The 25,122-nt window shown below is 37.6% G+C and overlaps 1 protein-coding gene across 5 annotated transcripts in view; it reads left to right on the top strand.

The window, feature by feature from the left end:
- LOC120516925 (kinesin light chain 1-like) overlaps positions 1-24,331 on the top strand; it is a 96,134-nt gene extending 71,803 nt beyond the window's left edge. For all 5 annotated transcript variants that reach the window (XM_039738937.1, XM_039738934.1, XM_039738935.1 and 2 more), the window contains 3 exons: positions 13,381-13,505; positions 14,163-14,220; positions 19,711-24,331. In XM_039738937.1, coding sequence (XP_039594871.1) covers positions 13,381-13,505; positions 14,163-14,220; positions 19,711-19,803 — 276 coding nt within the window. In that variant the 3' untranslated portion in view covers positions 19,804-24,331. The remainder of the gene's footprint in view (positions 1-13,380; positions 13,506-14,162; positions 14,221-19,710) is intronic.
- The last annotated feature ends 791 nt before the right edge of the window (positions 24,332-25,122 follow it).

The following is a 25,122-nucleotide window of genomic DNA, read 5'->3' as shown; positions in this document are numbered from 1 at the left end:
CTCAATAACTGTATCAAGACTGCGACCTGTAGATCCCCACCGGATTTCTTGTTTCTTCATTAGTTATGCCTTTCCAGGCTTTTACCACAGCATTACTTAGTTTTATGTTTTGAGGGGTTTCCTTCTTTACTCTTTTCTTCCGGAGGTGAAATGAATGTTCAATTGGGTTAAGATCTGGGGATTGACTTGGCCAGTCTAAAACTTTCCATTACCCCCTAAACGATGAAGCCATTTTTTGAGGAAGCAGTATGCTTTGGACCATGGGTTTGCTGCATAATAATATCTCTCCCAATTAGTTTGGATGCATTTCTCCATAAATTGGCAGACAATATGTTTCTGTAGACTTCTGAGTTCATTCTGCTACTGCCATCATGAGTTGCGTAATCAATAAAAATGATTGACCTTGTTCCAAAAGCAGCCATGCACGCGCAAGCCATGACACAACCTCCACCATGCTCCACAGCTGAGCTTCTATGTTAATGAGGAGAACTCTTTTTTTTTTCTCTATACTTTGGTCTTTCCACCTCTTAGGTAGAGATTAATCTTTGCCTCGTCCATGTAACTTTATTCCAGAATTGTTGTGGCTCATCTCTGTACTTTTGTCTTTACAAATTCCAATCTGGCTCTCCAATTTTTACTGCTGATGAGAGGTTTGAATCTTGCAGTATAGCCCTGGTATTGTTGTTCTCTAAGTGTCCTTTGAACAGTGTACTGTGATTTTTTTTCTCCCCAAACACCAATAACACCAAATTTGGAGCATTATGTTACAGACTGTTGTTTGGGGGTTTTTCTTTACTACTCTCACCATTTGTCTGTGATCTGTTGTTGTTGTTGTTTTCCTTGGACAACCAGTTTAATGGCTGTTCCTCAGTACCATAATGGTTTTGTTCTTTTTCAGGACCTTCCAAATTGTGGTACTGGCTATGCCTAACGTTTGTGAAGTACCGCTGATTGATTTTCCCCCTTTTCATCATTTCAGAATGCTTTACTCCCATTGACCATAGACCGCTCTCTGGTCTTCATATTGGTCTACCCTTCTTAACTACAAATGCAGTCTTCACAGGTTAAAGCTTAAACTGAGATTAGGTATCCAGGGCTATGTCATGATTAAACAGTCAATCTTACATGACAAACCTGGGCAACAAGAAACACCCAGGTCTCCTAACTGCGAGGCAGCAGCGCTACCACTGCGCCACCGTGCTGCCCTGTTTAATATATGTGATGTAAATACCAGGGAATTAAAACTGAAACTCTGATCCATCTTCTCATATTCAATCTTTTGATTTCACGTACATGTCTTCAGTGCACAGCAAAAACAAATTAATTGGCCTTGCTGTTCCAATACTTTTATAGGAGACTCTGTATTAACACAAAATTCATGTCTGTAATTGTGACGGGTCAGATCGTATTAATACAGTACTGTGCACAAGTTTAAACAAAAAACAAAGAAAAAGCTCCAGCCCTTTGCTTTGTTGGAAAAAACATTTTCACTAATATCCCAAACTATTCTTGCAATAAAGATCTCCAGCATAGTCCATTTAAATGTATTTGTTTGTACCTATCCCCTGGATAACACCACGTTATCGTCTTTTCCTTGATCCTCTTTGTCATTTGCGTTCATCTTGGCACTTTTTTTCTGGCACTGTCCCTTGATTTTCTGTCTCTCTCTGGTATTTTGTCCGTTCTGTCTGAAATTCCAAGTACCTTTGTGTGCTGTGAACCTCATACCTTACTTCTCCTACCTTGTGTTTCTTGTCCCTTTCTTCCCACTAGCAGCTGCTCTCTGCACTGGGTACAATGGCAGATAAAGTACTGCTGGCCTCCTGATGGAAGTCCCCAGTATGTGTCTATCCTAATCTTTGGAGGGCTAAATTGTATGACCTCCTCCTGCTGGAATTGTCTGCATACCAGCTCGGCAGAGCATCAAGTTCCAAAAGTGCATCCTGGTCTATTCTGATTTAACTGGATCATGGCCTGGTGGCTGCTGGTCAGTAGTGTAAATGTTCCACTACATATCTCTTTTTATGTTTCTCTTTGTCTCTTTTCTCCCCTTTAACTCACTCTGTGCCAGTCCTCTGTTGCTGCCTTGTTGGCAGTTAACCCCTGCCGAATGCAGTATGGTTCATATTATGTTTTTTAATTTTTTTTGACACCTCAAGTGTGAATGAGTAGGGTTGAGTTTGGGTTGCAGAAAGAGAACATATATTCACTTTGTTTTCTTTTTCTTTCATTGATTTTTTTTTTTGTTTTTAATATAATAAAAACATGATTATTAAGGGATGGATGAATAAGTGAATGAACAAATAAATGCATAAATAAATAAAACATAGGATGTCAATCTATTGCAGGGCACACTCCCTCACACTCTCATAGAGAATCAGTCTAATCTCTTGGAGAGATATTTAATGAAGTTGGGCTCCTGATGTTCCAAGACCAGGGGCCTCATGTATAACACCGTGCGTAGAACTCACACTATAACATAGCGTAAGCACAAAAGCCGAAATGTGCTTATGCACAGAAAAATCCAGATGCAGGAATCTGTGCGTAGTCCAACTTCCACGTTCTTCCGCTACATAAATCCCAATCAGAGTGAAAAGTAACGCTCGTGCACGCACTTTATGTAATGCCCCAAATCCTCCCAGAATTACGCCTCTTTGAATATGCAAATGAATATAAATCGTCCTTAAGCTCAGCCTTCTGTGAAAAGAAAATGGGAAAAGCACGGGGGAAAATATAAGAATTTCAGTGAATACCAAGTGGAGGCAAAGGAAAAACATACTATTTGTTTAAATAAACCGTGGTATAATCAACAAAAGGAAGTTGATCGAGTGACATAGTGTGTTGGAGAAACTTGAAAGCTCACGTTCACAAAATCGCACAGTGCCGGAAATAAAAAAGAAGTCACATATCAAAGTCGCTGTGAAAAGGCAAGTTGTAGCCCACTGTCTGAGTGTCATATGAAAGCTTATTAGGGTACAGAGAAAAAAAGGCACACAGTGGGGAAAAAAGCACGAAATGTCAACTTCAATCTCGACATTTTCACTTTAATCGCGTAGTTTATTTTGTCATTAAAGTAGAACATCATAAACTTCATCTTAAAATCGTTTAATTAACCAGTTTCTCAAATCACATCGTAATTAAAGTAGCCAGTTAAATGCTTTGTTTTGTATTTGATCTTGTGCTCTATGTGTGTGAATCACTACTTGCTTCTTAAAGCGGCTCTCTTCCTCTAACTGGACACAGAATCCATTACATTTGTGATATTACAGCTCTCTGAATAACTAAAATACTGAGATGTATACGTGATATCATTTTCATGATGATAGGAGTTAAAGCACGTTATTAAACATAGGAACACGGTGGCGCAGTGATTGTGTGCGACCTTCGATGAAATAAATTATTGCAGCAGTACTTGGGGGTGGCACTGGGCAGAGGAAGAATCGGTGGCTCCTTCGCCCGCCAATGTCAGTAAGGTAGCTTATGCATGGTGGATGGCCACGTCCGTTGCGGACACTGCACAGCAGCCTCGTGCTCATGACAAGCATTTATCTTTTGTCGAAATTTGTCGCTGCGTTTTTAGCTGTGTTGTTAGTACATGTTTAATTATTCTATCCTTCACGACAGTCCCAGTGAAGAATATGGATTATTTAAATGCAGTTAAAGTTTTATCTGTATAATATAATAAACATTTTGCTGCATTTCATCTTAAAAATGATATCGTCGTCATATGTAAATACGCACTTTATAAAGTTGCTCAGGTTGTGCGATATTATAACTGTAGTGCAAGTTTACAGTGGAGTGATTGTACTTATAAGTACAATCAGTTCAAACAGTTCTACAAGGAGCAATTGATTAAGTGCGTTTAAAGTTCTTGGGATGAAACTGTTTCTGAACCGCGAGGTCTGTACAGGAAAGGCTTTGAAACGTTTTGCCGTGGCTGAGGTAGCGTGTACTTGATGCTGTATACCGATAATTCTCTTTCCGATCAGCTGCTGCTGTGATTTACACTCCGATACAGTGATATAAATACTCCGAGTGGTGCAGTGAGAGTAATATGGAAAAAGATGATCCGCTGTTGCAACCTTTTAATGGGAGCAGCTGAAAGAAGAAGACGGTGCAGTGAGAGGAACAACACTATATATTGTTACAAGTTAATTACAATCAGATGCATTACACTAATAAACAATATGCGGTTAGTTTGAGTGTATTTATAAAGCCGCGTCAGGAAAATAAGGTGTAACCACACAGGAACAGTAGCATTGCTTTGACGCTGGGTGCCGCCAGTCTGCAAAACCGAGCGGAGAACATGCGTACGACAAGGTATGAGGTACCGTGGAAAAGTGCGTGGCATTACGCCAAGTGTAGGTTTTATACATTGCGATTTGAACGTGGAAAAGTTCTTACGCAACATTTCTGTGCATACGCACCGTTTATACATGAGGCCCCAGGTCTCTAGCTTCAAAATTCCTTCCACTTCGTTTTTTCCTCTATATACAGTCATGGTCAGTACTTAAGTCTACTAATGTTATTATATTTTCATTACTTGCTTCTCATCCTTTTCAATTTTTTTTTGTCCTACTTAGCCACTGATTTAAGATCTATAGCTGTTCCATATGATTTACTGCACAAGGCTTCTTACCTTATCAATCCAGCTTTGTCATATTAATTCTTTATCATCTATTTCCTAAAACTCTGTGTTAAAAAATTCCCCTAGCTTGAAGAAACCCAAATAACAAGCAAATACAACTTAAGTTTGTGCACTGTTTGTATTTTTTTCCTCTAGATCCTTTTTGTCCATTCTTCTTCTTCATCTTGTTCTGCTTTTAGCTGCTCCCATTTAGGGCTCACCACAGCGAATCATCCATCTGTCCCTGTTTTTTTACATAATTTTCTGCCATACGAACTGCCTTCATGTCCTCCGCTTTGGCCTTCCTCTTTTCCTCAGTGGTGGTTCCATCCTCAACATTCCTTTCCCTGATGTACCGTACCTCTTATCTCTCCTCTGCACGTGCCCTAATCATCTCAATCTAGCCACTCTCACTTGGCCACCAAACTGTTGCACCTGTGTTGTCCCTCTAATATACTCCTTCCTAATCCTGTACTTTTATTCATATTTTTTCTGGAATTGCCCAGCAGTTGTTAATTTCTGGGCAGACATTTCAAATTTTATGGCTTCCATTTTATCCATAAACGTACCTCTTCTCCTCTCATATTTCTACTTTTTTCACTTGGCACAATCACAGCTATGGTAGCACTAATATCCTGGTGGAAGAGTACCAATTGCACTATTCTTGACCCATTTGAAAGCTACCTTTCCTATATTTGTCCGATCTTCAACTTTCAGTGGCAAGGACCAGTCATCACAAGATAACATTAAACTTTGCCAGGAACTAACACAACTCTAATTGACCACATAACTAGAAATCAGTCAGTTTTTTCAAGAATATCATTTACTGTACTGCATCAGGTCATAGAAGTATCAGGTTTATTGTCTCTGTTTTGCTTGGTAGTAAACCTGCTTATCCTATCATATTAAAATAAATTTGATCAGAAAAAAAATTAAGAGGGTCAATCTATTGCCACCAATATGCAGTGCCTTGGACCTGTCAGGCAGTGGCAACAAATACAGTGTGGCCTAGGATCTTAATGTTATTAATTGATAACTATGTCATTTTTATCATCCCAAGTAAAATACATTTTTGTGAAAGTTGACTTATTTTGCAGACTGTTGTGATGATTGTGAAATAGAACAGAAGGGGCACTTGTGTAAGACTCGATGCAGAACAATGACACTTTGTAAAACAATGTCTATCTTCTTCCAGACAACTTTATACATTCTTGTGTGACACAGAGAAGTAATACATGGTGTGTCATACCTAGATGTAGACCTGTTCATCAAGGTAAAGAGATTCTGAGAAATCTGAGAGAGCACACTTTCTTCACCTTGTATACCTTCTATTCATTTCATGGCATTCCATTGGGTGCTGATGGTTTTCATTCATGGGTGGTTATTTTTGGAAAGCCCTTAAGTCATGCCATCATGAATCACATAGTACAAGTTTCTATTGTTGTTTGTCTTTGTGGGTGGTGGCTTGGTCTGCATGTGATAACGGAGCAAGTTGCGTCACTGATTTTATTTCTGACCTCTTTTAAAAAAAATATAAAATAAGTTCTGAATATTTAGAGGGTATTTTGGGGTGGTGTTTGGTATTCTGTTTTTCTGGTAAATATTCAGCCTCTTATTTACTTGTGAGTCTTATTTTTCAGAATTAAAATTATTTTGTCAATGTAGATAAAATGTTAGAAATGTTTCCTTGTTTTTTGCATGTTTATTATCATGTTTTCTTGTAGAACAAAGATAATACATTTTCTTATAGAATAAGTTTGTATGGAGACCAGCACTGGACAACAATAAACAATATTAAAAAGGTACATGAATAAAATCTCACGTTAAATGTGTCGCATAATTCACATGTCACGTCTTCCAGTTGTATGCTCACATCTCAAACACATATTTCTACTAAAATAAACCACTTCTGGAAAACAATCTTATGAATGAAAATGCACCCAAACATTTGAATTAAAGACACAATGCCCACAACACCATTCATTAGTTAGGAGCCCAGCTCAGTATTCATTGCATAACATAGCACTTCATGTGATATCCTCAAAAAGCATGCACTGAGAAGTGTAAAACTAAAGATTAAAAGTTAAAGGAAAGAGAGTGAAAACATTATCAGAAAGAGAAAACGCCTTACTCTTGTGCATTTTACAGCCTAACGCTAAATAATCCCAGTTGTGGATCACCGTTATGAATACAAAAGTAACAATGAGAGATGGGTTTTCAGCTCAAATGCTCAGGTTAATTTGAGGGTTTTCCATTTTTATTCATGAGAACATTTTTCAGAAGTGGTTTGTTTAGCAATATTTTAGTATGGCTTGCTTGACATATGGATTATATGATACAGATAACATGAGACATTTTTATGGATGTTTCTAATATTGTTTGCTTGTTGTCCAGCGTTGGTCACTACAGACACCTATTTTATCAACTTTTGTTATCTCTGTTTTTCGTGAGAACATGAAATGAATGAATTTCCTTTTGGGATTAATAAAGTTTATCTAATTGAATTAAAAGTATTTTCACCCATCACTAAAAACTACAAGGGGGTAGTTAAAAAATAAATAAATAAATAAATAAATAAAGGTAAAGTAAATAAAGGTGCAAAAGTGTTTTTTATGAAGGATTTTAATCCAGAGTAATTTAATGCAGAAATTATCCTTATTTGACATATTTAAAGAAAAACTAAGAAACCCTTTACTATCCGGATGCTGCAGCGTCACTTGGCTTCACTGGATACTTCATTTGAGATCTTATCAAAACTTGTTGGTTAATGTTCAGCATCTTGTAATTCTAAAGAGCTAAACAGTGTTAAAAGTAATCTTTTTTTCAGAGTTAAATGGTTTCATGGTATACTTGCTTTTAAGTATGTAATTATTTGAAGTGAACTTTGCATTAGTTGCAGTCTCCAGGTTTCAGATTGCTGATTTGATTTATGCAGCATGAACACGTGCGTTCTCAAGTAGTATGGTTCAGCTATATAATCCATTATTCATTCTTGTCTGTTCCATAAAATCATCAGACTTAAGCATTCATTGTTTTTGCTTTTCATTGTGGTCACACACAAAAAAAACCACACCTTGAACGTTATACAAATCCATATTGAGATTCTGAATCCATAAATCTCTGCATTAACTGTTCTATCTGGTGTCACAGGTGGCTGGGGGTGGTACCCGGCCGGGATGCCTTGGAGGACCGGAGGAGGGCTTACGCCTCCCTCAGGCCACGTGGGGGCGTTCGCCCTGGTGGCTATGGGGACCACGGGTACAGAGCTTTGAAGCTCAGCCCTGTAGGGGCCTGTGGTCACCGCCAGGGGGTGCCCCAATGCCTATGGAGCCCTGGACCTCAGCACTTCTGCCACACCCGGAAGTGCTAGGAAGAAGAGGATCAGGGACACCGGGAGTGCTTTGGGGTGTGCAGCTGGTACTTCCACCACGCTGGGGAATGTCGGCGGAGGCTTGTCAGGAAGCACCTAGAGCTCGTCCGGGTGTAAATAAAAGGGGCCGCCTCCCTCCATTCGTGGGCTGGAGTCGGAAGCGAAGGAAGACAAGCTCTTGGAGGAGGAAGGGTGGCGGCCTGAAGACTGAAAGAGGCAGTGTGAGGCCTGGACTGAGGGGGAGTTTTGGGGGTTTGTGTGCACTTTGATGTAAATAGTGACTGTAAATAAACGTGACGTGGTGCGTAATACGATGTCTACCTATCTGTGTCCGGGGCTCACTCTACACTGGGTATTCTGACACAGCAAGATGCCCAACTCTGAAGGAAGATTTGTGGCTCCACTCAGTGCAGAGGGGTCAACAATAAATAGTGAACACCACAATTGGAGTACAACAATATGTTGATCTCCGTTATAAATGATCTTCCACTAGCTTTGTAGGATTTTATTCACCAGTGTATTTTTAGGCAGAGTGCTGGTGGTGTCTTCCTCGGCGAATTACCAGGCTTGCTGTCTGCACTATCTACTCAAGGTTTGTTTTATAGTATGAGAAAGTTTTCTAGAGATAGCCAGGATGGTCGGTGTCAACAATGGACAGACATGTGAGTCTAGCTAATGCAGACTTGATCTTGATGAGCAGTATTCCCCCATATTCCCCTATGTCAGATTTTATCTTTCATGCCACATGCTTGTCCTTGAATTTACATCAGTTCTTTGTTCATGAGGTTTCACTAAAACACAGGTGGTTCAATTTGGGTGGGTACTTCTACATGGCTGTGTCTCCTTTCAAAGCTGTATTTGGCACATTCGAGTACAAGGCCTCGTAAAATGAAGTGGTGTGAATATCTGAAATGAGGGCTGACCATGCATCTGAATTTTCTTCTGCCCCAAAAGAGATTGTTCTTTTAATATGTGAGATGAAGGTTTCCATTTTTTTCAGGGTCAATATAAATCTCTTGGCAGCTCCTAATAAAGGCATTTGCTATCAATTTTGTTTAGCTCAGTATTAGCGGTTGTCTTTTAAGAAAAGTCAAAATCTATGTTACCTAGGATTCACGACAAGGAGTAGTCTATTGAGCGCTTTAAACACATTCTCGAACGTTAGAATAGCAGAGCAGCAAAATGAAGCCTTCGACTCCATCCACACTACAAAATTTTCATTTGAAAATAATGCCGTTAAATGAAATCAAACTCTGCCAACACTAGCATTTTCATATAATTTATGAAAGCATCTTTGTCTATTACTAAAATTACCAAAAATGCTTATTATGTACACTGGACATGCATGCATCAGAGGAAAAATCCTTGAAATGACAGTCACACCGCTGGCCATAGGATTTATCTCAGAATTGTCGTGACAAGTACATTATTTGTTTTTTTGCAAGTTTTGGTCCGCATACAAACTGTACAAAACACAATTTACATGCATACACTTAAGCAGCGCAACAAGTGCCATGGAAAGCAACTCTTCTATATTCACTATATTGAAATATGTTTTACTTTAGGTGACCAGTCAGTGAATGAGCAGGATCCAATTAGGAAAGGGCTACGTAATAAGCACAAATAAGTCAGTGTGCAGTTACAGTCTACGTTTTCAAAACTCTACATTTTTATCGGTTCACACTGCAAACTTGAGCTGATCTTTTCTGAAGTTTATGGCTCTGGAGAGCATTTTCAAAAGGCTTTTTTTTTCAGGAGTTAAAAATGGTGGAGTACTGTGAACAAAAGATGAAAACGGAAAAGAATGTCTGTGATTTTAATTAAAAATGTAGTAGTGTGGATTTAGCTGTAGTCTCTAAACCTAAACTAAAACAAGTGACTTCAGTGGAGAGAGAAGTTTCTATCCCCAAAATATCAAAATTAAAATATCTGCCCTGCCTCTCATCCCTGGAGTGTTGGGCTGCAAGAGTTTCTATTTGAAATAGATGGTTGCATGTTACACCATGGAAACAAGATGGAGACAGTGTCAAAGATTTGGGGTACTACCCTTGGTAAATGCCATTTTATAAGACAACCAACAAAATAAACAGAATAAAAGAAATCGGGACTGTATGTCCAAGGCTATTTCACCAAAAGAGTTACTCAACAAATTAAGATAACTTGCCTCAATTGGAGTTTAAACATTCAAAAATCTCTGAAGTGAATGTTGGATTTTTCAAAACCCATGCAAAAAAAAAAAAAAAGCAACACCCTAATACAGTGAAATATTTCAAGCACTGAGTGTGACGGTGTCCAGGTATCTTTTGTTTTAAATGTTTTAGTAAAATTCAAAAGAAAAACAGTTTATGAAAAAAAAATAAAGAGAAAAATTGGTGGTACACAAAAAAGGACAATTTCTTGCAATAACAGTTTCTGTTTAAGGCTTCCTTATCTTGTTACATTTCTGTTATTTTTCATTCTCCGTCACATACATACATACATACATACATACCTGTACATACTATGCCTGTATATGACATGTGTCCAAATTAATGGTTAGAAAACTTTATGCCATTGTATCCTTTTATTTGCAGGGAAAATCATAACAGTTTATTTTTCTAGCTAACTAACAGATTTGCTGACATTTTATTATTACATTACATATATAGCTAACACAGGTTAGCTTTAAGAGATAAAACAGAATCTTCAGAAAATCACATTCCATTGAAATTATGCAAATACTTATGTAAATTTTAACAATACCATTAACTTTCTATGATTGGCTCTTATGCTGATGTTAAATGCATAATTAATATAGTTTTCAGCATTTAAATACTAGCTCTATAACTACTGGCATTTCTGATGACAGGATGTCGGCACGAGCAGCAGCCTGAATAGGAATGACCCCCAGGTGGATTTCAGAAACTGAATGGACAAGCCGAAGTGTACGGCAGAATGGCCATTTCGTAGCATAAATTTAAGAATTAATTTGACTTTTTAGTGGAAATACATATTGGCAAGTGTGCCCCCACAGAAATGCAAATATCAACTTTAAGATATTGTTTGGGTGACATGTCTGATCAGACTTGCATGCCCCAGCAGTAACAAGAAATGAGAATGATGCCCACTGGGGTTAAAATATGTGACTTTATCCTTTAGCCAGAAATCTTGGCACGGAGGAAGCAAGAGGTTCCATGGCTTACTCCCATCGTCCACAACAACAGCTAGTGAAACCTGCTAATAGGGTGTTAAATCTAAAACAACCATTTAGTGTGCTGCATTATCAACTTCACTTCTAGATTGGGATGGAGTTAACGAGGCTTTACTTGCAGTAAAAGAAACATTTACAGTAGCTCCATACCTGACTTTGTAGCAGTAATCACTAATACTGGTGCTCAGGAGACTCGCACAAAAACCATTTGAACCTGAGGCAACAGCATCCTTGAAGCATAATGAACAAAACATTGTGTAATATACTGTAGATTGGGCAAGCACTTCAGTGAATTACAGGCTCTTGTATAATCCACTTCATATCCAGGTGTTGGAAGCTAATGTCTATAAAAATAGGCATAGTTGTTAGACTAAGTTATGGTAGTAGTGTTTGCTGATGATGGTGCCATATTGTATGCTGATTAGCACATGCAAGAAAGAATTTCACCATACTTGCCACAATCCCATAATGATGACCCTATATGTTTATAAAAGGATGAGGGAGTTTCATCTTTCATAAATAGTTGCTTTCTGAATGTCACTGGAAAAAGGTCACACCAGCTAGATCAGGGATGGCCTGCTTACTTAACACTGATTATGTCAGAGCTGCAGACAGCAGAATATGTATCCCCTGCCTTGAAATAGGGCAAAACTACCATGGAAATCACAAAGAATACAAATTAACCCGGTCACTAAAAGCAATTCCACAAAATAGAGTAAGCAGAATCCTTAACCCTATTATGTATACTGAACAATTAAAAATAATAAAGCATCAATGAATCATTGAGTGCCGAAGAACCAATCTATCAACAAAAGTATGTAATTGCACTATATACATATCATTTATTATAAAGAAGAAAAATATTTACATAAGAAAAAACTATTATAAATAAGACAAATGCATATCAAAACCAGGTTAACAATTAGGATTGAATTACAATGAGAAATATGTAATAGTGAAGTCAATCAACATACTTTATATATTGAAGCTTCCAGTAAATTGATAAAATGATACCCTAGATTGTTTCTGCTTTATAATAAATAATATAGTGAAATTATACACTTTGGTTGATGGTTTAGTTCTTCTGCACTCAGTGATTGATGCTTTATAGCTTTTTAAATTGTTCAGTACACATAATTGTGTTAAGGTTTCTGCTTACTCTGTAGGTTGTGTGGTATCCCCTGCTTTGTACACATTGCTTTCTCTGTGTGCTGCAAAAGATCCTGAATTTGCCTGAGAAGGTTTGGGAATGTTATGTTATATACACACTAAATAAAGGGAGTGCGTATTGGGGAGGATTAAAGCATGGCAGAAAGCAGTAAGATCATAACAAATGAGAAAAGCCAGTGAGTCTAAGAACGATGAAGCGTAACTGATGCAGAAGTCCTTCAGCTGGCAGAAGCGTGGTATAACTTTTTATGTGATTTTTCATTCCATGTTTACACAGTAAATAACACTGCGTAACAAAGTGTACCTTTTTGTCACATTAATCAATACATTTGAATCTAACAGTATGTTTTGTGCTGAATTCAAATATCTAATCAGAATTTCCCTACCATAAGAAGGATTTTATAAAACACGCAATTAAAATTTTCAATAAATCTCTGTTTACACTATATATACTGTCTTAATTAAATGGTAGAAGTGTACAATTTTCTCCTGTATTTGGCCTCAGGAATATCCCTACTAAGGGACAAGCAGTAGTCGGCAAGCACACTGGGACTGGTAACTCTTGACTTGGTGTCGATTTTCTATTTCAGGAATGTATTTATTAAACCATTCCCATCACTAACCACTATTTCCAGCAGAAAAATCCAGATCAGAATCTAATAAACTAATATTTAAAGGCATGTTAATCCTCAATTTAACTCTAAAAACCTGTACAGCTTAACAGGAGAAATACACAGCCTAAAAAATACTCGTAACTCAAAACCTATGAAAGCATTCTTGAAATCCGCATGAAAAAGTACTTTTAAAACACTCCAAGCAGTTCTGTGACAAAATCTTTGTTGACCGGTGTAATCGGAGCTGAATATTTAGAAAATGCCAGAAGTAGCAAAATCAAAACGAGGCTTTATTGATAATCAGTCATGAGTAATAAGATGACGCTTCTCTTTTGTATAACTAAGTTTTCAACTAAACCGATTTCTTATATGTGTGACTATTTTTTTTTTTTTCTTTTTGTTTTTAAAGGATGGTAGTGGTGCACTGCAGAGAAGTGGTTCAATAGGGAGAATCCGTGATGTTTTTCGGAGGAGCAGTGAGTTGTTAGTAAGGAAGCTGCAAGGAAGTGTTTCACCTGAACCAAGAAATCCAAAGTAAGTCTCCTAATTAAAAATTTCAGACCAGTTTGGAGTACTAGGGTGCTGTACCGTGTTAGCCGTTATGGATATAATGAGACATCAAGCAAAATGACACCTTTTATTGGCTAACTAAAAAGATTACAATATGCAAGCTTTCGTGGCAACTCGGGCACCTTCTTCAGGCAAGATGTAAATTACATTGCCTTGAAAGCTTGCATATTGTAATATTTTTAGTTAGTCAATAAAAGGTGTCATTTTGCTTGATGTCTCACTAGACCAGTTTGGGAAAGTATTTCTGGCACCATGGGAAAGCTTTTGAAATGTCAGTCTAGTCATTGGTTTGTAAGAAGAATAGGCTGTTGGCTTAATGATTAGTTTTTTTGTTCTTTTCCTTTGTGTGTGTGTGTGCGAGTTTTTTTTTTTTTATATTTATAAATGTGGCCCTGAAACAAACAGTCTTAACACTTTATATGATTACGCAACAGCTAAAGAAATGCTAAAAAACCAGAAAAAACGAGCACTCCCTTTTGAAAACTGCACTATTTTAGATTTTTTCTCCATATCTGTTGCATGAAAGAGGCTGCATTGGTATACAGGTAGTGGCTTTCAGAGAATTGATAAACAGGAATCAGTGAGGATTTGATTGATACGATTTTATCTTTTTTGTTTCAGCATGAAACGTGCCTCTTCATTAAATTATCTGAACAAAACCAGCGATGAATCTTTTCTGGTAAGATATTGTCGTGTTTCTTGCACTTCATTGAATAGAACTAATTGTTCAGTCCACAGATGACTAAGCTCTGCATTGGACAGAAGATGCAGCCATTAAGACAGTTGGGTGCTTCTTGGCATCTGTAAGGTAGTCACTTGCCTACAGTAACTCCACTCCTTGCTTAGTTCATTTTACATTTTAAATAACCTGATGGGTGAAATACTCACTTTGTCCCCAAAATTCGTTTGTTCACAGCACAGTACTGTGCTCAGTTGTACGTCAGAAGACAACATTAGCTTAAGGGCAGGCAACATGAGATGTGCAGAAACCAGCGAGTATAATGTTGTTATTGATACGTTGTCATACACACGGAGATTATCAGATGCTTAGTAACCTTTTAAACACAAGCTGTTTAATTCGCATGTAATCTTGTAATCTGAATAACATAAATGCATTCTAATATTTGTGGAGAAAAAAATTGCAATAAAGGTGTCCAATTAAAGTTTTAGTTTACCTGAGTGGATGCAAAGGTCTGCAACAGTGAGCATTTTGGAGTCCAGTTTTTTAAGTTTCCTTCTTTTTTCAAATATGGTGCAGGAAAAGGAGTGCACATGCATAGGGAAAGTAAAATGTATATTGAAACAGATGCTGCCGAAAAAGTGAATTCATGACATCATTAGTTTGTGATTAGCACATTTGTGCCCCATATTTATTAAATATGTGATATACTTAGTGCACACAAACCAAGGTTAAGTAGCCGATTTACAATGTGTTTTATCCTGGAAGGGGTTTTGGAGTGAGCCTATCCTGAAACATAGATTCTTTTATTCCCACGCTCAGATTGTTTGTTACGTAGACCCACATAAATGTTCTCCAGCCCAATTCTTGTCTTTTTATCCTTGCACTTGCCTGGCCTGAAAGGAAACACAGCCTGCAACTGCAATACACTTGCACCTGGGACTGCCTGAGACTATGGACCAACTTCACCCAGACCTGACTGCTACCATGTTACACTTTACCTATTGGAGGATGTCTCCTCCTGTCCTATATATTATATATACACACTAGATCACAAGATAGAGCAACAAGGCAAGCACAGGACAGATTTAAACTTTTATTCAGTCATTATAGCTGTTAAAATTAATATGCTTAAATGTGCCAAAAGCCAATGGATATGACACTATACAACCTGGATATTTCAGGAGCTGTCACAGATAATGCAGGCCAGCAGCCCTGAGTGCGCTGATATTCAGTCTCTTAAGGTTACATTGCTGTGTCTCATGGCACACATCTTCTTAGTGGCTGTGTTCTTCCTGGATCTCCTCCTTTTACTTAAAGCTGCTGACCTTTAATAGCTTGTCAGGGCTAGCGTGGACACACCTATCCCCTCTCTGTCCAGTGGCATTTTGACAGACCATACAATCACATGTTCACAAGGTGTGCGTGCATAAAAGCGTCCAGTTGTTTGAGGGCTTTGCTTTAATGCATGTGAAAGTGACAATTTTCTCAGTCTTCTTGGGAAGACTGTGGTTCTGTCCATTGGGGTACCATCCACAAAACATAAGTAAATTAGGGAACACGCTTTAAGTACATAGATTATCACAAATCAGAATAGTGAAAACAGAAAATACATAAAAGATGCAAAAAAATACATGAAAGATAATATATAACAATGTACAGTATGTGCACGTGCCACTTCGGATCTTCCACCAAATGCATCTCCAGCTTTGTTTTTTTTTTTTTTTTTTTTTGTTTTCTTTTCATAGAACAATTTGGAAGGTCCTGACTTATTCAGAACGTGGCATTTGAAACTTGATTCTTCCTTAAAAAAAGGGCTTTCTCTCTATTATAAAAACAAATCTTGGGAGGGAGACGAGACGTGATCTTCTCGGAAGACAATTTGACGTCCCGCGAGAGACACTTTAACATCCCCGCGAGACAAGGCAGTGAGACAACATTTAAAACAAGTTCACTGACATCTAACCTAGCAGTTGTTGGAATGCTTTTGGCAGACGGACATCATGTGCTCAACACTCTTAAAACAATGACAAGCGAGAAGCAGAATACGCAGCTCGCCAGCAGATAATCCAACTGCAACTCCTTAGCGTGCGTTCAGCACCCCCCCTTCACAACGCGAGTGGCAGAAACACGAAGTGGCAAAAGGACAGCTGCTGTACAGGCTTTTAAATGATCGACATGCAGCGTGACAAGCAGAACATGCAGCTCGCCAGCAGCAGAAAGACAGCAGCTGATCCGACAGCATCTCCTTAGCGTGCATTCAGAAACCAACACCCCCACCATCACAACACGAGCAGCATTATACATCCTGCGAGAAAGATTTAACCACACCCGGGGACGGAAATAAAGGACAAGTATTGTTTTTACAAAAGTTTTAAAGTAAAAGTGAAAATAATGCATATGTAACAATTTCCATGAAAATAAGAATCTCTTTAAATTGTATATCCGGTAACCCAAACCCAGGGGTGGGCAAGCGAAGCGAGCAGGGGGCAGAGCCCTCTAGCATTTTAAATTACAAAATAAAAATTCCCACAGTTTTCAATGCAGTATTTTTCTTCAGTAACTACCATCTCAAGCCACCCTCTTTCTGTTCCTCCCTCATATGTTACCACCGGACACTATAAAGGGCTATCATGCGCACATTTCCCCTCGCCTTCTGGCCATAGCCATTGACCGTATGCAGCATGGAATGGCTCCACCAACTCACAGAGCAGCATTTTGAGTGGAACAAAGCTCTACAAGCAAGAAAAGTTATTTAAGCAGTGATTCCTTTAACAATGCAGTGGAGTTTTTCATACTACAGTGCTGTTTACGTTGAACTTAATGACCCTCAGCATTTTATTTATAAATGTCCTGCATTCTGTGCCCTGTATACTGTAAGAATTATTAATCATAATAACTTTATTTGCTATATGTTCCCATGTCATTCTCTTGGCACCTGTACCTCCCAGTCAGAGGAGCCCTGACAATGTAGATTTCAAAAAAGTCTTCACACTCTAGCCTATCTGGAGTTGACACAGAAAAAATATTCAAAGTAGAAATGTAAATTTACTGAAACATTAAAAGTGTTTTTATTTTGTCCATATAATAATAGTTTGACAAGCATCTGCTTAACCCTGGAGAACAAGCCACTCATGTCTGTTCTGCTATCAGTAAAACAACGTTGTACTGTATGTGGAGCTACTGTCAGGTGCAGTAGCAAAACTGAAATGGTTTTTGGGTGGTCTCCCCTGGATGATTTGGTTAATCTTATGAAATATTTAATAATGCTACTGTCTGGTTTCTCTTTTACATTAAATCAACCTGTCTCACAATTAACAAAAAAGATGAATAACTTTGATTTATGACATTAACACGCTGTGATGAGTTGAATTCAATTCAGTATATTCTTGTATTGCACTTATTACTTATGACAGACCCAGAGAGCATATGTTGATTTATAAATTTTCAGTCATGTGAAAAAGTAGATGCACCCAATGGACATTGTTGACTTTTTCAAAAGATTTAAAGCAGTACATCTTCATAAAGGCAATGCCTACAGGTAAAGATGAAATACTTGCATAAATAACATTTTGTAGGAACTGCCCACTAGTTTCTGATTTCAACTTGGTAAAATTTTGGACCACTTCTCTGTGCAAACTTATGTTAATTGCAAGATGTTTGTGGATGATTTTCTTTCGTATACTGCTCGTTTTTCAAATCCCCTCACAAAATTACAATGGGATTCAAACCAGGGCTTTGAAGAGGGCTGTCTTTTGGTCCATTCCCTGTTCAACATCAACTTTCGGACAGGTGACCTCACACTCTCCTCAAGCACATTTTGATATGGTGCAGAATTTATTGTTGACTCAATTACTGTGCTGTGATGACTCTACAACAATGCTTGACATTTTGTCTGACATTCGTTTCCTGAAATGCTGTCTGCGGTTTGCACCAAACACGTATACTTTTACTGTGGCTAAACAACTCTTTATCTTTTATTCATGTGCCCAAAGCACATTATTCCAGAAGGCTGGTCTTTGTCTGGATATTAAATGGCAAACTGTGGTCTTGCTCCGATGTTCTTTTTAGACAGCAATGGCTTCTTCCTAGCACACCTTCCATGTAGGGCAAATTTGGGCAATCTCTTTTTGAATATGTACGTGTGCACTTTAACACCAGCTTTAGCAAGAGTTGGCCACAGATCCCGTGATGACGTGTTGGTGTTCTTTGAGACTTCTTTTAGTATCAAAAAGTTAACTCTTGGGCTGAATTTACTAGGCCATACAGTCATGGACAGATTGTCTGTCGTTTGAAATCTATATCACATGTGGATGATTTTCCTTACAATGAAGTGATTTATTTCACAAACTTTTTTGCAATCATTTTAAATCCCTTACCAGACTCAAAGGCATCCACAGTGTTGTTTCTGACAGCCTTAGCGAGCTCTTATAATCTTCATATGATGACATCACGCATGTCAGTAGCAAAGAGAATACCAGACCCTCGCTATCTGCAGTTTAAATCGGACAGGGTCCACATGCATTCTCCCTAACTAATTTCTCATTATTGGTATGTAAACTGAGTTAACTTTTTGTAATTTGATGGATTTGAAGTGCTGATACATGTAGTGCTGTACTTACTTTGTTGCATGTGACAAATCTGCAGTTGTGTTAATTTAGATTATGAGAAAGAATACACCATGTCAATTTTATGTATCATAAAATATTCAAGTATATCCCCTTTATCTGTAGGCACCATCTGCATGACCATCTAATGTTTCCCTGTTCAGATATGTTGAAAAAGTCCAAGAATGCCCATTCGGTGTTGTGACAGATAAGGGGCGCTATCGCTCCCTTGAACCCCTGTCCAATACGCCAAACACCAGGAAAAAGTCCAAATGTTGACTTTATTTATAAGCCATAGTGCACAAAGGCACCCTCTCCTCCACAATACTCATAAACGAACCAATAATAATAACAATAATACTCTCCACCATTCCCAGACGCGTTGCCCTCCTACCACCCAGCTCAGCGCAATGCTCTGGTGTCTCTTTCAGTCTTTTGTAGTCCTTGCCCCGGAAGTGTTTTTCCCTCTCTGTCCACGTGACTAGAAACACTTCCGGGTCAGATAAAAAAAAAAAAAAACACCTTCTTTACCCCGGAAGCACGTAATTCCCCTTGTCCATGTGTACTTCCGGCACGTAGGGTAAATAACTGTTGTTCCTCCCTGCAGTGTCACCTAGTGGCCCCCATGGCATCCAGCAGGGCTGTGTATAAAAACTGCAATGTCCATGATGCCCTGCTGGTCTTCAGGGAATCTCCATACTGCAGGGAGGGCTCCACCTGGCGGCTTGGAGGTATTGGCCGGGATAGACGGCCGGCCATACACCACAGTGTATATAATTTTTCAATTGACTGTAAATGCCACTTTTTATCAACATATTTTCTTATTTTTTGTGTGACTATCATTTATTTTTAATTATTTATTACTGTTGTTTTTATTTTTTAGGATCCTGAAAGACGCAGACTTGCACAGACTCGTGGACTCAGTTCCAGTGAATTGGACATTTCACACCGTAAATCAAATTATGAGACATACTAAGCATCCTAGATTACACTCCATTCTTGTGTTTGACACTCTCCACTTCTCAAAAGGAGAAATTAATTAATGTAATCCCTGAATCGCTCTGTTATGCTGCAATGATTTGTTTTAGGGCACTTTATTTTGTTAATCTTCTAGAAATTCTAATGAATTTTTTGTGTTTTATGGTGTTTAAATGTGTAAATCTAAAAAAGCAGATGACTATTTTAAACTAACTTTTTATCTTATGTATAAATTCACTCCATCTGGTTTTCATGCGTTTATTTCATGGAGTTTACACTACACTGTACTCTGGGGTTGGCTAAAGGTAACGACATGAAAACATGCTGTAGATATTGGTAAAAGGAAAATTATAAATTCTCAAGTCTCATCTACCTAAGCACTCACCAGATCAGCATCCCTCTCCTTCCCGTTTTAGGCCGACTTGAAAGTCGTGGGACATTTTGGTCCTATGGACTTGATGTTAACCAACCTCGTTCTGATCTACAGAGCTCTGGTTGTGATCGATTGAATGACAGATGTATTAAAAATAGAAATCTGATTTAAGCCAACGATTACTTATTAAATGTTGTGGTGCTGTGAATTATTATTTCCCTGCTTATTAAATTAAACTTAAACCCTTTACTAGCAATGCATAATCCAAGTTGTGAAGGGTCAAAATTTAGAAACCCATCAGGAAGGTGTTTGCTTGAAAGGAAACGGTTTGCTCTGTTTTTAAGACTAGAGGTAAATAGCAATGAGAGTTTTCAATGTCCGGTGTTATCTGCCTCTCTTTTAAAATATGTATGCTTTTTATATTTTGAGGTTTCAGATGGCAAAATGTAAAATTCTGTGGTATAATCAGTGAAAAGTTTCTTTCTGTATGGAAGGAATTGTAAGATTGTTTTATTTTAATACAGCAAGTGAAGCTACTCTGGTATAGTGCAAAGGGTTAAAGTGATGGCTTCTGAAAAGAAAATTATATCGCCAAGTCATAAATACATTTAACATTTACATTACAACACTGACATCCCCTTTCAGAGGCATTAACTTGTTAAAAAATATATTCTTTAATAAGACAAGATTATATATTTTTTTGCTTTGTTAATTTATTTATGTGAACATTAGTAGGGCTGGGTCTTCAACCTAGCACATTTTATTTAATATAAATATTCCTTAGCGAAGTGTGTAGTGACATTAAACGACTGAGCTGAATCTGCACAATGCCATCTAAGATAATAAAGGTAAACCTATCAGGGCTGGTGCAATGACGTCTTTGAAATATGATCAGCTGAATGTTCAGTACAATTTTAAACACTTCTTATAATAAGGACTGTTCATCGTTGTTAATCCAGACCCCTTAAACCTTCTGCTATCTGAGTCTCCGTGTGATTCTCAGCGTGGTTAACTCGGCTTGTGGAATGAGCTGACCACCACTTTAAGATACCTTCTGCTGGTGGCCATTTTAATTTAGCTTGTTATTCATTGATAAAATGGTGAAAAACAACAAAATGAGTAATTGAAAGCATTGTACTCTGCAAATAAATGACACTACTCTAAGGGCAGACCAGATCCGTCAACACAGAGCTTATAAATGAATCTAAATACGTAGACATCTTTTGATATAAAGCTAATTGTATACTTTGCTTAGTTTTAATTGTAAGTTATATTAGTTTTACCTGGACACCCCAACGCCTTGATTTGTTTTATTGAGTGTTTTATTGGTGTAGGATTATTTAAAATTATAGATTTATACTGTATAATTAATAATGCACATAAATCACTTTATGAAACCTTTTATATTCAAAAGAAAAAGCTCTCCTAATTTTCATAACCTTGCTTTGTTTTTAAATATCATTCTTAATCTGGAGTGAAAATATGATTGATTGTAGAGGTTTTATGGATTTTATAGCTTGTTGCTTTGGGACATAATGAAAGTAGTAAATGTTAATAGTTTCTGCATAAGTTACTCTGCATTCCTTCCTAAAAAAATTCACTTGCTCAATTTTGCAGTTTACTCCACCAAAAAATGAAAATTGTATATGTTATTTACCCCATGTAGTTTAGTCATTGGTCAGAAGAACAAAGATTCTGATATAATAAGGTGGACAACTGCAAACAATATCAAGATGTCCATGAAAAAATCTCCTTACTTATGTTACATAATCCACATGTCAAATCGTCCAGTTGTATGCTGGCAATGTCCCAAACACTTGTATTTTACTAAAATATTGTTAAATAAACCACCGCTAGAAAATACTGTCAAGAACAAAAATGGAACAAACACACCTGGATGTGAACAAGTATTTTTAATTGTAGACCAGCCTTCCATCATTACATTTTAATTTATAGTACCTCAGGATTATTTAGGAGCAGCCTGTGAAACTGCTTAGGTGAATTGACATGTTTGTTAAAATATTTTGGATATGCATATGTACAAGGCATACTCTCTACCAGATAAAGTTTATACTTGGTTTTCTTTCATTTTTAATCTTTCGTCTTACCTGTTTTTATCACACACTTTTTGTTTATAGCCCATAAAAATGTTTTTACCAGGCTGGACTCAATGAGTGAGAGGTGGCAATCATCAGTTCAAATGCTCGTTCACGGTTGAGCTTGTTCAATTTTCATTCATGAGAGCATTTTCGGCAGTGGGTTATTTAACAATATTATAGTAAAAATGCATTTTTCATAACAGCAGAGCAAAATTCAGTAGGTAACATACAGAAAAATCTGATGGGTCTCCTGAGCAGTGGTGAGTAGCATGTATTTTACAAGGTAAAATAAGATATTTTCATGCGTCACTGCAGCCTAATAAACTACAAATGTCTGCAAGCATAGCCACTGGTGTTCTGTCAGCATATCCAGGTGACCTCTTTGGATTATCAAGTTTTCCTAAATGTAATAACTGGGTGCCAGCTTGTTAGCCTTTGCTGAAGGAAAAGAAAAGTCGATAAGCAAGAAGACAAGTTTTAAGTAAGATGAGAGACTACATGGAGAGGTGACTGAAAGATAGAGGAGCAGTGCCAAAGAGTCCAGTTTCAGCTGAATTAGAGGGGTTTAGGAAAGCCTCCCCAGCAGACAGGGTTTACAGTGCCTGGTACACTACAAGATGGAGGAGTGAGATTGTTAAGCGGTCAAGTCTGCCTTAATGGTGGGAGGTGAACATTCGATCGGGACGCCCAGTTTTCTCTTCAGAGTGTTAAATAGATGATTGTTATGAAATATTAGTGCATGGCCAAATTGCTCATTGTGGAGTATCTGTCATGATCATTTGTATTTGCTCAGGTTTTATTTATTTGATTAGGCCAACTCATATTGATGTGTCATTTTTGGCCTTCGGTGGGTATAAAAAAATGTTAATCAGGCCCACAATTTTAGTCTAACAGCCTGGCCTATATAAACTGGAAATAACAATTCACTTTGGGCTTAAGGGTCTGTTATTTTATATTCTGTTAACAATTTTAATTTTTTTCTTAATTGTTAATAGCATGTTTGTTCTGTAATTGTGTGTTGATCAAACTTGTCTCTGTTCCTGAAGTTTTTATATACTGATGAATTTATTGCTGCCTTCACACTTTGTGCACACTTGCACCTAAAACAGACCATCTGTCCATCAGACTGTGTGTTTTATAAAGAAACAATTGCTATGGTCCATTGCTATTTCCATATGTTTGTTTTGTACATGGAAGATATTTCTTATACTACATTCACAAGCTCTTGGACTATTCGGATCTCCGAGTTGTGATGTTTCACCTTCCCACTTCAGTGTGTTCATGCAGGTTTCCGGTCGGGCAATTTAGAGAAACACAAGGATGTTGTTGATTTGTTACCTGGCCTGCAAGAAAGCTATTAAAGATGAGTGGCATTTATTGTGGAAATAAACACATTAAATGTGCATCTCTTCACTCCCAAGTGCAAGCCAAAACAAATGGCATTGCTGGCTAAGCAGGTTTAATTTTATACAATTGACTAAGGTGAAAGGTCAGCATTCCATCAAAACTCTGAGAATTGTAGTAATTTTATTTTCTCTGAATTTACCGACTTGCAGTTCATAGTGCATTCCTATGGAATTTCCAACTCGGAGACTTGTATTTACCGAATATCCGATAGCACGTGAAGGCAGCTGTAGTCTGTTTTTGCACAGGTCTTCTAAGGTACTATGTGTGAGTGTTGGCCGGTTCAGCATGCATTCTGTTTTTCCCTGAATTGTGTGTTTTTCCTTTATTTTTTATTTTTTTTAGTAATACTGCTACAGGTTTAACTTTTGTTTATAAATATTAAGATTAATTTTGTGCTGCTTTGAAAATGACAAGGAGCACAGACTTTCAGGCTGGTTTGCTGTGCTGTATGTGTAATGGGCAGTAAATTAAATTTGTACTCCGTGAATATTTCTTTTTTTATGTAAAAGTGTTGGGATATTTTCATCAGTGAATCTGACTATTGTGTATTTAAAGAAATGCTTTTGCTCTTACATGAACATGAAATCATACTGTAATTGGTGTCAGAAGAGAATTATTTTACTAATAAAGCATGTGACTTGAGTAGATATTGTTTGTCTTGGTTCAAGCTGATGAGCTGTACAAGCCGTCTTTCTGTTCATGCTTATTACATCTTTATTAACCTGTTTACAGTAACAAGGGCCAGCAAAGATTTTGTCACAAAACAATTTAGTGGGATTTTAGATGTTCTTTTTCAGGCTGATTTCTGAAGTCTACTCAATTTTTCAGTCACTCATAGTTTTTGACTTTTTTTTTGGCTGTATATTTAATACATAAACCCTTATTAAGGTGTGTGTGTTTTACATTAAATTCAAGATTAAAATTATTTTATTGTGGTTTGTAAGCATTTTATACCTTTCCAGAAAAACATAAAATGAGTCTGCTGTGCCAGAGGTTTGCAGACAGGCTTGTAACTCATTAGGACTTGAGGAGTCCATTTCCCAATATGACGTGCAGCTCTGTGCCCATCAGTGACCAGATGTCAAAGTGCAAACATCTGTGTATTTACTTCTGGGAAAATTAGTTTCTTAGGTTTTTCTCTAGAGTATTTCCAGCGTTGAGCATGACAAAAGTTTTCATAAGGACATTTCTGAAATTGAAGAGCGATACCAAGGCTAGTGGAGGCCCAGTGTGCTTGGTGACCGTTGTTGGACCCTTGAGAGGGAGGTCAATGCAACAGAGAATTGTACAGCTGTGCCTTTCAGGCGAGATGCTCCCAGCATGCATATACAGGGAGTCCTCAGATTACAACGTTTCGAGTTTACAATGCTCACTACCATAAAAACTTAAAAAAACTGAGACATGAGTGTTTCGGCTTACGGCATTAGCATCATACTTA

This window comes from Polypterus senegalus, chromosome 16 (genome assembly GCF_016835505.1).
Source record: "Polypterus senegalus isolate Bchr_013 chromosome 16, ASM1683550v1, whole genome shotgun sequence".
NCBI classification, from domain to species: Eukaryota; Metazoa; Chordata; class Cladistia; order Polypteriformes; family Polypteridae; genus Polypterus; species Polypterus senegalus.
This window is presented reverse-complemented; position numbering and strand designations above follow the sequence as displayed.